The following is a 13,314-nucleotide window of genomic DNA, read 5'->3' on the forward strand; positions in this document are numbered from 1 at the left end:
AGTACCTTCTATTTAGATAAGATCATACATCTAAGAGGAGCGTTTAATCACCAAAAAGCCTCTGACACACAGTGGGAGCAATTTGTCTATTGAGGAAAGGAACAGGTTAATTTGAAATTCAGCTTGGCCCAAAGACAAAGAGAGCTGCTCTGCATTCAAGGTCAAGAATCAACACAGACCATGCCAAGTACAAAGAAAAACCGCTTTCAGCTAGCTGCCTGTGAAAAAATATAGACAAAGGCAAACCAAAGGCAATACAAGTTACAGGACTGAGATTACATTTGCAAAGCTTAGCTGTCCAGTGAGAGCCAACAGTCTGCCTTTACAACCCTGGAGCCGGCGTGGTTTTGGGGACGTTGAAGAAGCCACAGGCAGCCGGCCTGGACTGGAATCTCTGAAAGAGACGCTGCAGGAGACCCCAGCGTGTAAAAGAACAGCCCTCTCAAGAGTGGAAGCAAGTTGGAAATTCTGGACAAGCTGTATACAAGATCATCTCCCGTCCACCTCCCCCCACTTCTCTGGACGTTATGCACAGACGGGGCCAGTCTGGATGTACATGTGTATGAAAGTGGCCTGGGGCGTTAACGTTTTTCTTCCCCTGAGTGATGTGGGAGTGTTCCCAATACTCTCTGTTGTTGTTTTACTATTTTATGAAGCTTTAAAATTCTGTCATATGGCGTGTTTTCTTTATCTTCCCCCAAACGATCCTGCGGTGTCAGCCTAATCACCTGACACGAGGGACAGATTGGTAACAAAAAATCTGTCACAGTTTGGTGGGAAATTGAGTAGGGGGGAGGAGCCCTGCAGAATGCACACCATCTATTTTTGTTTTGCCCTTGTTATTTTATGTTTGCTTTGCTTGGTACTGTTGGCGTTATACCTTGAGGATTGCATGTTTAAAGGTGTGCCCACTCTCAGACGCAGTAAATCTGAGAACTAGAGAGCGATTTAGCATTCCTCTCTCCACCCCGGTTGACCGGGGAGGGTGTCAGGTCGTAGCGATCATGAATCAGACAGCAACTCAAACCTACGCCCAGGGCAAGTTGCAAGCTTTGAGACAGGACTTCCAGGCAGAAAAGGAAACACTGGCTAAGCAAGTACCAGTCCTTCAGGGACTTGTCAAAACTTAACCATTTGTGCTCAGCATACACCGTAAGAGCAGTGTGTTTGCCACAAATAGGGAACTGAATAGTTAAACGCCAATGGGCCATGCGTTTTTGCCCAGGTGGCAAACCTCATGAGGGAAGACTTGGGTAGCCTTGTGAGTAAGAATGTTTAAGGGAAGAGACCAGGGGGGTGCGGGCTAATTGAGAAGTCCACCCTCCTTGGTAAATTGGTAGTGGAACAAGCTAGTGCCCATGGAAGGGATGGTTCAGCGAGAAAAGCAGAATCAGGCCCAAGGGGGCAGGCAACAGATACAGAGATTGGAAAACAGGTTGGAAATTTGGAGGGCATAGAGAAAGAAAAGGAGTAAGTAAGTACAGGAATGGGAAACTTAAAACTCTGGAACAATAATTGGAATGGTAAAATCTGAGTTGATTGGGTGTCGGTTTGGGAGATAAGTAAGTGATTTAAGGAAAAAGTGAGAAGTTAACTCTGCAATTGCTAGAGGGAATCAAGCAGTTGAACTTTGTAAAATGCTAAAAAGAGGAAAATTCTTGGTATCTTTGAAATGTTCGTAAATAAATCCAAGCAAAGAAATTATTTGATTGCAATCATTTGGCTATGAACAATTTAGTCGAATTAACTAAAGAAATGTAAATATATGTTACTTAATTAAAATCGCATTAGGCTCTAAGGGGCTACAGTAAGTGGTGTTTTCTTTCAGATCGTTGTGTTTTGAAAACAGGAGTTAAAAGTAAAAGGCAATCAAAATACTGGTAAAAACAATTGTGTCCCTTTTAAGAAAGAGTCTTTAAGCTGTAGATAGCTTTGGATCCAGAAGCAAGCCAGAAAGCATCTGTATTAATGCACATCATCTAACTGATAAGGTAGGAGTCACTGAAACCTGGGCTGCCTATGAAACAAATACAAGAAAATATGGAGTAATTCCTCTGTTTTGCCTGAAATCAACAAGGGTATTTGTATACAAAGGAAATTTTTTAATGACTGACTACCCAAAAGGGGTAGATCTATGTTTTTTTTGTCTTTCAGAAAATCAGAGAAAACTGATGCTAGCTGAAAAGCAATCAACATACCATGCATTTACTGGCACAATAAGAATTATGTTCTGTGTTTTATGTCCTGTCTTGTGGCCAGAATTATTGTGTTTAATATTTTCACAGGACAGTCTAGTTCAAAATCATATAGAAGGGTTAAATCAAAATGCAGAGATATTTGCTTTAATCAACTTTGTATTCCAAGTGTTTGGATAATATCAGGAAAATGTGATATACTAAAGCAGGCCTGCACAACATACGGCCCGCAGGCCGGAGGCACACGGCGCTCTGTGGGCAGCCCAGAACCCTTTGAATCCCCACCACTGCAGGCAGCCCAGAACCCTTTGAATCCCGGCCGCGGCTGGGATTTAAAGGGCTCAGGGCTCCTCGCGGTTGTGGGCCGCCCAGAGTCCTTTGAATCCAGGCTGCAGCTGAGATTTAAAGGGCTCAGGCTCCCCTCAGCGGCAGGAGCTCTGGGCCCTTTAAATACCTGCCCTAGCCCCACAAAGCTCTGGGTTCTCCCAGCCGCTGTAGCCCCGGGCCCTTTAATTTGCCCCTGAGGGCTCCCAGCCACGTCTTCAGCTGGGAGCCCTTGGTTGATTTAAAATCAAGTAACACCTCCTCACCCCTAACCTTCCTTTCTGGCCCACAGCTGTTTTGGCGAGGCGGCACTGGGGAAGGAGGGTTTGTTTTGGCAGGGCTGGGCGGCACTGGGATGGGGTGTTTCTGAGAGGCTTGGAGGTGCTGGGGGGCGGTGTTTCCGCAGGGCCGGGGGGGGTTTCGGCCCTCAGCTGTTTTCTTTGGAGTAACGTGGCCCTCGCCGATTTATGAATTGTGCAGGTCTGTACTAAAGTCTAATACATTTGCTTAAGAAAAAAAAAAGAAACTTCACTGGCCAGATCTTTTAACTGAAAAAAACTGTTGGTGTGCAAATTTTTAACAACAGTCTTTGGAAGCAAGGACATGAATGGTTAACCCACTCCCCATATTGTACATGGGATCCTTCTGGCTACCTCAGATTTCTAGACAGAGGGCTGAGGAGGGAGGAAAACTATTGGACACCAGAGGTTGCACTGAGTGGACTCCTCAAAAGTGGGTGTGCTTGTCCTGGCTTGTTGCTCCAAAGCTCTGTAGTAAAGTTATTTTACTGGAAGGATATATGTGGCATATGTTGAATAATAAGACTAATGTCCTGTATAATGGCAATGTGTCTGTGTTCATTGTTGGGAAAAGGTGTATGAGTGAAGAGTGGAAGTTTCCTTTGTAGGTTAAAAGAAGCCAAGAAGGGGAGAAGGAAAAAGAACAGAACAAGTTAACAAAAAAGACACTGGCCCCATTCAAGGACACTGCTCACAGCTAAGACTTGGCTGACAACCAAGAAAAGGGGGGGGGGGCTTGAATGTGTCCAAGCAGCTGTAAAATCTGCAAAACACTGCCAGGCATTAATGAAATGTGTTAGGTTTCTTTTCTCACAGGTAAAAGAAGCGCTACCCAAAGACCCTAGCAGCCCTGCCACTCCTTGGAACCAGAAGATTGGATCTATGCAAAGGTCCACCAATAAAAGACTGCTTTGGCTATGTGCTGGAAAGGCCCTTACCAAGTCCGGCTGACTACCAACACCACTGTGAAGTGCCAAGGACTGACTGCCTGGACCCATGCTTCTCACTGCAAAAAGGCCCCTCCACCTCGAGATAATTCCACTTCTACTATTGATCAGACTGTCTCTCCTTCTTGTATTTCTTTTCCTCCTTCTGAACAATAGGAGAAAAGGGCAAGGTGATGTGTTGGTAACCTCTCCCTTGTCCATTTACAGAGCTAACCTGCATTCAGTATTTGCTACAGAAACCAAAGCACTACAGGGTGATGTGCTGGTAACCTCTCCCCTGTATGATGCTGAGCCACAATTGGTTCAGGAAAGAAGGAATACTCGCTCCGCTGAAATTGCCAAAGTCCAACAATTCCAGACTACAAAGGGCATTAAGAACTGACCGTGGTGAAGAAACAAAGAATTACACATTGGCAGGAAGAAACTTGTGGGACCCATGCTTGGGAATGTGGTATTGATTGGATTTTGGGGTTTATAATCCCTTCATCATATATTACCCTCCCTAACTGGATTTTAAATGACAAATACCAAAGGCACCTTGTTGCCACTGCCCCCGCCTTTTCCTCCATTATACTATTACTCCTGTAACACATCCAAATACAGACAATGCCATACATCTGATAAAACCCAATGGCCAAGGCCTTCACATCTAAGTGATTTATTGACATTTTGTTCAGAAAACCTATTTTTTAAGGTTCAGAATAGTTCAGATGAGAGAATAATTGAATGAAAAACAAATGGATCAGTGGAAATGTATGATATGACTACAGATGGACCCCAAGAATCCGAAATTGAGATTAGTAGATTCTATAACGAGGTAGAAATGTTGGCTGTTCCTGGAGTTTGTAAAATGTTAGATGAAAGAGGTCCTTATTATCTTATCACTCAGTTAGTGAATAACCAAAAATATACCCAAAGAGTATGTTCTGTCACTGGAAATTTTATCTGTACTGAAATAATTCCGGTAATTACCATATTGCAATGTACCCCTTCTTATGCTATTAATGTTAATGCCTTTTGGAAATATATGTTAGTGTTTAGTCAACAGATGTGGCATGGTACTTCACCAAAGACAGATGTGTTAGGATATCGATGGACTGTGATTAATACTACACAAGGGATTATAAAAATTCACATTGCCCTTATCCAGCTTTCAGGTCACTTCTACCCATCCTAATCTGTTCCAAAGGGGCTGCCATTAGATTAGCACAGCAAAGGGCCTAGGGTTCCTCTAGAAAGAAGAGGGACTTAGCTGGAACCCTATGAGATGGGGCCAATCGTGCAGCAGCAATTTGGAATATTTACAGAAACCAAGAACATGAAGAGAAATTAGGACAATCAGAGAAAGCCGCTGGCCTTATGACTGACACGCAGCTAACCCAAGTACAGGCTGGAGTTGGTGAGTTACATGTTATTTCCGCCCTTAGTTCTATGACCCAGAAGTTTTAACAGAGATGGTACTGAATATCGCTGAGGCTGAGAAGGCATTGCAGTGGGATCTGACTTGCTCAGAACCCAAGATTTCCGGAATGACCAGCTAATGGCGATTCGGAGTGATCACCAGCATGAGGCACGGCCCACTGCCCTTAAAGACACTTCAGGAGTACCATCTGATCTGTGGCCATGGAGACATACTTGGAGATTTTCTGGGTGAAAGTGCAGATGTTCACAGTGCTCCTTCCAAGCATATGGGCTGGTAGGAGCGGTGTGGGCTCCCACATACCAAATCCTGCCAGGTCCATGGAGAGGATGCATGTGGGATTGGATTATTCACCGTGACATCTGGGAGATTAGACCACCTGGTATGACTAATCTATTTTTTGCAAAGTAATGCACATTGGAAAACATAATCCCAACTCCACATCTAAAATGATGGGGTCTAAATTGGCTGTTACCACTCAAGAAAGATCTTGGGAGTCACTTGTGGATAGTTTTCTGAAAACATCCACTCAATGTGCAGCAGCAGTCAATAAAAGCGAACAGAATGTTGGGTATCATCAAGAAAGGACAGATAATATCATATTGCCTCTATATAAATCCACGGTACACCCACATCTTGAAAACTCCATGCAGATGTGGTCAACCCACCTCAAAAAAATATATATTGGAATTGGAAAAGGTTCAGAAAAGGACAACAAAAATGATTAGGAGTATGGAACGGCTGCCCTATGAGGAGAGATTAATATGACTGGGACTTTTCAGCTTTGAAAAGAGAGGATTCGGGGGAATATGATTGAAGTCTATAAAATCATGACTGGTGCGGACAAAGTAAATAAGGAAGAGTTGTTTACTCCTTCTCATAGCACAGGAACTAGGGGTCATCAAGTGAAATTAATAGGCAGGTTTAAAACAAACAAAAGGAAGTATTTTTTCACACACTGCACAGTCAACCTGTGAAGGCCAAGACTATAACTGGGTTCAAAAAAGAACTAGATAAATTCATGGAGGACAGGTCCATCAATGGATATTAGCTAGGATGGGCAGGGAGGGTTTCCCTAACCTCTGTTTGCCAGAAGCTGGGAATGGCCAACAGGGGATGGATCACTTGATGATTCCCTGTTCTGTTCATTCCCACTGGGGCACCTGGCATTGGCCACTGTCAGAAGACAGGATACTGGGCCAGATGGAAATTTGGTCTGACCCAGTATGGCCATTCCTACATTCTTAGATCCTGGCCAAATTGTGCTTCCTTAACATAATCTGTTAACTCAGCATACATGTTATTCTTCAATTCCTGTTCAAGATCATGTGTAAGGTTACTACTGCTGGTGATACAGTGGTTGCTGCACCAAACTCCAAAGGTAACTAAGTTTCACTGGGGGAAAAAAAACAGACTCCTATGTATAAGTTTATAATTCTGTATAATACTGACAGCTGCTTTACGTAGAATCCTTTGCTAACAATCACCACTAATAATTTGAACTTGAAATTCAGCTGTCTTCCTAGCAATAATGAAACTAGTCTGCATCCTCTTTGACATACACCTCTACCCCAATATAACATGACCTGATATAACACGAATTCAGCTAGAACACAGTAAAGCAGAGCTCCAGGGGGGGCGGGGATGTGCGCTCTGGCTGATCAAAGCAAGTTTGATATAACGTGGTTTTTGACTCCCGAGGACAGCGTTATATCGGGGTACAGGCGTATATTTCCCAACTTCAGAAGAAACTGAGTTGATGGGGATTTTCGCCACTTTGCCATTTCTCTCATCTTCTTCATAGTTCATTGTGTATCTTTATTTGTTATCATCACTGCTTGCTTGCCTTTCTCCTTTTAGACTGTCTCAAGCTTTTCCTATTTGCTATTTTATAAAGTCACAGTTTGCACCTTGAAGAGTCTGAATCGATTGCTCTGCAAAGTTGTAGCATACCCAAGTTTACAAAAGATTAAAAAAAATTGACCTAAAAGCAAAACATCTGAAGATACAGTTCTACTTTCAGGTACAAAAAAGCTTTCAATCATATACTTGTCTTTTCAGCATAACATTTATCATGAGTTCAAAGAGAATAATAAGATGGATGCATAGAAAATCTTTACCTTGAAATCTTTCAATTGTAACTGAAATACAAAAAAACAGATGTTTTACTTGAAAAAACAGACTAGAAAGCTGAAACCTAAAGTAATATTTGGATTCACGAACTCTTTGGAATACATATGTCTAGATTGAAAGAAAGATCTTCGTTCTTTGCTTTTAAAATGTGATTCCTCCCCACCCTTTGTATCTTTGTTTTTCCAAAAAAGGCTATTCAAGAATATTCTGGTTGTTCTGCAACATTTTCTTCGAAGTCACATTAATGAATTGTGAGAAATTCTGAACTGTCCACTCAGCAGCAATACATGTACATTAAATAAGGTTACAGAATATTCAGGTATCAGAGGGTAGCCGTGTTAGTCTGGATCTGTAAAAGCAGCAAAGAATCCTGTGGCACCTTATAGACTAACAGACGTTTTGGAGCATGAGCTTTCGTGGGTGAATACCCACTTCCTCAGATGCATGCATGCATCCATTTTTTTTAATGCATGCATGCATCTGAGGAAGTGGGTATTCACCCACGAAAGCTCATGCTCCAAAACGTCTGTTAGTCTATAAGGTGCCACAGGATTCTTTGCTGCTTTTACAGAATATTCAGGTTAAAAGAACTGTATCCTAAGTCAATACCTGCAGTATAAATATTTACTTGAATTTAAAAGGGACAAGCGACCTAGATACCGAGTAGTTCATATCCAAGAGAATCAGCTACGTTACTTTAGAAAAGAAAATCACTAATTATGAACCCAGATGTGTTACCACATTCAGCATTAAGTAACATTTTATATTAATCAAAACCCCAATTTCTTTTTTTTTTAAGTTAACAATTTAACAGAATAAAAACCTATACATACTAAAACTAGGAGCACTGAAGCCCATTAAAAACACGTATTTAAAATACACTTGCACTCCCACAAGTACAGAAGCTTCTCTTGATTGTCCTCAACCACATTTACTCCTCTTTAAAACAAGGCAGCAGTAGTGCACCCGGAAATTCTGTGGAAGCTTTTCCCAGGTTTTTCAATTTTTTGGTAACACAGTTTAGGAAAATTTAAATATATGAAAACCATGCTGAATTATTTTGCAAGTAGTTTCAAATAAAAATGACTTTCACCCAGTTTTGTTTTTTAAATTACTTCCAACATCCTTTCATTTACTCCCCAAGGTGGTCTTCTCCTAGAATGATCTTCTTTCTCCATACTCCCAAACTCCTTGAAGATTATTTTAAATATTGAAATGGTCTTTAGGTTTCAGAATTGAGACTCCAGTTAGATAAATGATAGCAGTTAACACCTCTCACTATTCTTCAGTCTCTAGTAAGACTATGTTGCACCAATTCACATCCAGAGTGATATCTTTGCAAACACTCAGACTGCTTTTTTTATTTTTTTTTAAATGACTGGGGGGAGGAGAGGGAAGAGATGAAAGAGACAATATGAAAATCTATACTAAAACTCTGCTATTGTATGGAAATTGCTGCGTGTGTTTCTAGTGGCCTACTTATGAGGTGTTAATGAAAATAATTATTTCTCTGCCAATTAAAAAAAAAAAAGTGCAAAAAGACAAAAGAGCCATAATATTGATGTAAAGACCATTTGTGTGTCTATACACGTCTGTCGCATCTTAGGCGAGGGTTCCGTTCCACGGTTATCGCGTAAAGCGAAAACCATGTATAGTCAAAACCCCAAGCCCTTTAAATCCCGCCCACAGCTCTGGCGGCAGGGCCGGGGGGGGGGAGGGCATTTAAAGGGCCGGTGGAGCCCTTTAAATGCCCTCCCGGTCCCACCGCCAGAGCTGCGGGCGGGATTTAAAGGGCTCCACCAGGCTTCCCGACGTGGTGGGGAGCCCGGAGGAGCCCTTTAAATCCCGCCCGCAGCTTTGGCAGCCGGCTGGGGCTGGCATTTAAAGGGCCTGAAGCTCCACGGTGGCTGGAGCCTTGGGCCCTTTAGTTCGCCCCAGAAGCTAAAAGCCACCTCTGCAGCTGGGAGCCCCCTGGGTGATTTAAAGGCCCTGGGACTCCCAGCCACAGCTGGTGCCCCAGAACCTTTAAATCTTGAGGCCACGCCTCTTCTACTTGAGGCCACGCCCCCTCCCGACTCCAAGCCTTTCAGCGTAAAGCTGAAATCGCGCATGTTAAATACACATAAGTTGCAAGAGATCTGTATAGTCATAAGAGCAACAGGCTAGCCAGTGAAGTTATACAGGTGTCTGCCAGTATTAATATTTCTAATCTTTTAAAAACCACAGATCAGGAATCATACTGGAGCATAATATGCACAAGCCTCCACAAGTCATCTAATGCATAATAAAAAACTACTGAATAAGGTAACATGTAACCATATGTTGGATAAAAGTTTATACAGTAATCTTTGAAAAACACTCACCTTCATATGAGTGCATTCCATGTTACACAGAGAACACATATGTGGAAATATCCTTGGAGATGTAGCATAGTAGTCATTCATCATAGATGGAGTCGGCAGTCTCTTTACCTTCTGGGCAGCAGCCTGTGAAAACACTGGAAGCCAAGAGGCTTTCACAATTCCAAAAGGAGACTTAATAGGAGCTTCAACTTGTGTCTGGAAGTTCTTCTGACCTGAGCCAATCTGTGCATTAGACTGATTAGTCCCAGATTCATGCTGAATCCTTTCATGATGTCTTACAGCGGCAAGAAGTTCAGCTGAAAAGGGTGGATGGCTGATAGGTGGCATCACAGGTTGGGCCATAGGTGGCTGGGTCAAAGACTGCTGGACAATGGGTGTCATCACAGATTGGGGCACAGGCGGCATAACAGGTGGCATCATAGGCGGCATCGCAGGCTGGCTCATAGGCGGCATCATAGGCGGCATCCCAGGCTGGCTCATAGGTGGCATCATAGGCGGCATCCCAGGTTGGCTCATAGGTTTCACCATTGGGAGTCCTGTAGGTGTCATACATAACCCTGGCACCTTGCCTGTAGCATCAACTGGAAAAAATGACTGAGTATTGGATGAATCACTATGGAAACCCATCTGTTTAATTAATTCCTCAACTGGAAACACTGGGTTACATGTTACGTTGGATGATGGAACTGAAATAGTTTGCTGCGGTTGAAATTCTTTCCTGTTCTCTTCAGCTGGTTCTTCAGGATTGTACACACGCACCTCAAGAGGATCTTCAGTGTATCCATACCTGCTTGTGTGCCCATAATCAATCACTTTGCTCTTAACAGTTGAACCACCCGTTCCACCAACTGTTTCTTTTTCTCTGCTCTGAGAATGTAAACTGGGTAACTGATGACTCATTTTACGCATTCGTATATCCCTCAAAATTAGCGGCATGTTTTCAGGTGTTAACTGATCATCTGGGTAGCGACTGAGTTCCTCCAGATCTTCATTAGATAATCCAAAACTTGCTAAAATACTTGATGCACTCTCTGTTGTATAACGGCTCTGGACATTTGTATTCTGCTCTGTGATCCGGGTTGACACAGGGTGCTTTCGGCTGGTGTTTCCAGTTGAACATGGATTGTTATCCCAACGTGAAGTACGAACCTTTTCCTTTTGCTCTTCCTGTAAGTCTGCCATCTCCTTTGCTTGCCTTGGATCGGTTCGGTGTTGAGTTACTTGAACATTAGTTCTTCGTGATCCTGTTCGCTGTAAATTTTCATGTCCCCCAAATCTTTGTGAAATTCCTTGAGGTGTTCCAGGTGCAGGCTTTCTTTGAAGACCTGCTATGCCACCTCCCCTAAAAGCTCCTGGAGGTTTTGAGCCAGATGGGTTAGGTGCTCTTGGCCTCTGATGCAAGTTTCCTCTGGGATTAAACATGGCGATTTTCAGGAATGCCTGATTTAACAAAGCATAAGGTGGTGTAGAATTGTTTGAGGCAGCTGATGTCAACTGTTGAAGAGCCAACTGCGTCTTAATTTGAGCAAGCTGTAAAGGAGGAGGGCCCAACAGAAGTGGACTTACAATGCCAAGGTTCAGGGAACTCACAAATGGTGCGAAACTTTCCAAGAACAACACAAAGCTGAAAGTTAAAACACAAATATTGTATTATTTTCTTTTCAACTACTCTGTGCAGTGGATTCCACAATGCAAGCACAACATTTTTTATAAGTCTTGAAGCAGTATTTTAATGTCATAGTTCAAAATATACATATACACACACACATCAGAAGGCACAGTTTTGTGAACAACAAAGTCAAATCTCTTGCTGTAAGAATTCTCATCTATTTCACAGGGCAATTTGTAGTTAAGTGTATTTTGCCAAACACTCATGATTATTATGTTTTATATGAGACAGAAAGACATCCAGCAGTTGTCTTCTCCTCAGCAGCATCTTCTGAACAATGAGTTTTAGATCTTCAAAGAAACCTTTTCAAAGCCACTGTAAATTACTTCACAAAACAATATGAGCAAATTTTAAAATCCTTTACAAAAACACAGGAAAATATATGTTACATCCAAGTATATTCTGTTAAGAAAGTAATTAATCACAAAACTACTGGAAAGAAATATAATTGTAAATGAGAACCTTACTCATGTAGGGTACATATTTTTTTAAACAATGATCAATTCACCCATGAAGAATAATGCTCTTATCTGGGAGTAGTTACACAGGTTTTCATTGTGAATATCAATGTAACTGTTCCCATGATTAAGGTACTATACCAAAACCCCATTTAAGGGATGCGACAAGTGAATATTTGTATTCTGTGTTCAGAAAATTTCAGTAAAAACCTGCACTGATTGTGTACCTGTACAAATAAAGACCATCTCACTCATCTCAAAGCTGAAGCTACTTAAGGCAAGAGCAAAAAAATAGCATGACAATGGACTCTTCTTTCTGAACAGCAAGCTTTTTCAATTCTAGATGAAGGCACAGACAAATCAATCCTTCAAGATGACAGAGGCACCTAAGAATAAGGATAGAGTACAGTCAAAAGTTGCCCAAACTAACCAAAAAAAGAACAGCTGCAACTAGGCTCACATTCTTGGGAATAAGGAGTTACAAAATTTAAGAGGTCTTCTGAATCTTGGAGTCTGAATTGCACAGTTCTGCCTGTACTTACAAGTATATCAACTACTATATTGTAAAGAAGCTAGATCAGACTACAACTTCCTGAAACTGGTTGTTTTGTTAAGTTTCATTTTTCTGAAGTAGTTTAGGCTTCAGCATGAGGTTTTATAGAAGAAATCTCATTGAGAAGCCTTCTAAAACATAGCCTGTAACTTCCTTTCCAGTCATAACATAAGAACGGCCGTACCGGGTCAGACCAAAGGTCCATCTAGCCCAATATCTACCAACAGTGGCCAATGCCAGGTGTCCCAGAGGAAGTGAACCTAACAGACAACGATCAAGTGATCACTCTCCTGCCATCCATCTCCATCCTCTGACAAACAGAGGCTAGGGACACCATTCCTTACCCATCCTGGCTAACAGCCATTAAAGGACTTAACCACCATGAATTTATCCAGTTCCCTTTTAAATGCTGTTATAGTCCTGGCCTTCACAACCTCCTCAGATAAGGAGTTCCACAAGTTGACTGTGCGCTGCGTGAAGAAGAACTTCCTTTTATTTGTTTTAAACCTGCTGCCTACTAAATTCTCATTCTCAACTTTCCAAACCAAAACTTCTTTAACAGAATTGAAGTACTGTACTTGTCTCACCACAGCTAAACCCATAGCTGGTTTGAAGTTTAAAAGCATCATATTTGAGTTAAGCAAAACAAAAATGTTTCCTAAAAGGGAAGTGACTCTCCTTCATGCTTGCAATTTAAAAATGGCTCCTCTGATTTACTTCCCTAGGAAATTTCAGCTCAAGAGGCAAATGTTTGACAAAGCTATGAATGGAAATATCAGAGAGGAAAAGAATAGAGTTGTGCTTTCCAAAGGTTTTTTTCCAAGTGCTTTCAGTAGTTTTTATGTCAGACAGGCAAAGGAAACGAAGGGTATGTCTACATCTACAATTTTGCAGCGCTGGCTGTTACAGCTGTATTAGTACAGCTGTATAGGGCCAGCGCTGCAGAGTGGCCA

The 13,314-nt window shown here is 42.0% G+C and overlaps 1 protein-coding gene across 5 annotated transcripts in view; it reads right to left on the bottom strand.

Moving 5' to 3' along the window:
* Positions 1 to 11,190, bottom strand: part of ZNF638 (zinc finger protein 638) — a 66,798-nt gene extending 55,608 nt beyond the window's left edge. For all 5 annotated transcript variants that reach the window (XM_050943278.1, XM_050943279.1, XM_050943281.1 and 2 more), the window contains exons 1-2: positions 9,682 to 11,190; positions 7,306 to 7,326 (exon numbers count right to left, since the gene is read on the bottom strand). In XM_050943278.1, the coding sequence (XP_050799235.1) occupies positions 7,306 to 7,326; positions 9,682 to 11,103 (1,443 nt within the window). In that variant the 5' untranslated portion in view covers positions 11,104 to 11,190. The remainder of the gene's footprint in view (positions 1 to 7,305; positions 7,327 to 9,681) is intronic.
* Positions 11,191 to 13,314: the final 2,124 nt, after the last annotated feature.

The sequence above is a fragment of the Gopherus flavomarginatus genome, chromosome 3 (assembly GCF_025201925.1).
Source record: "Gopherus flavomarginatus isolate rGopFla2 chromosome 3, rGopFla2.mat.asm, whole genome shotgun sequence".
NCBI classification, from domain to species: Eukaryota; Metazoa; Chordata; order Testudines; family Testudinidae; genus Gopherus; species Gopherus flavomarginatus.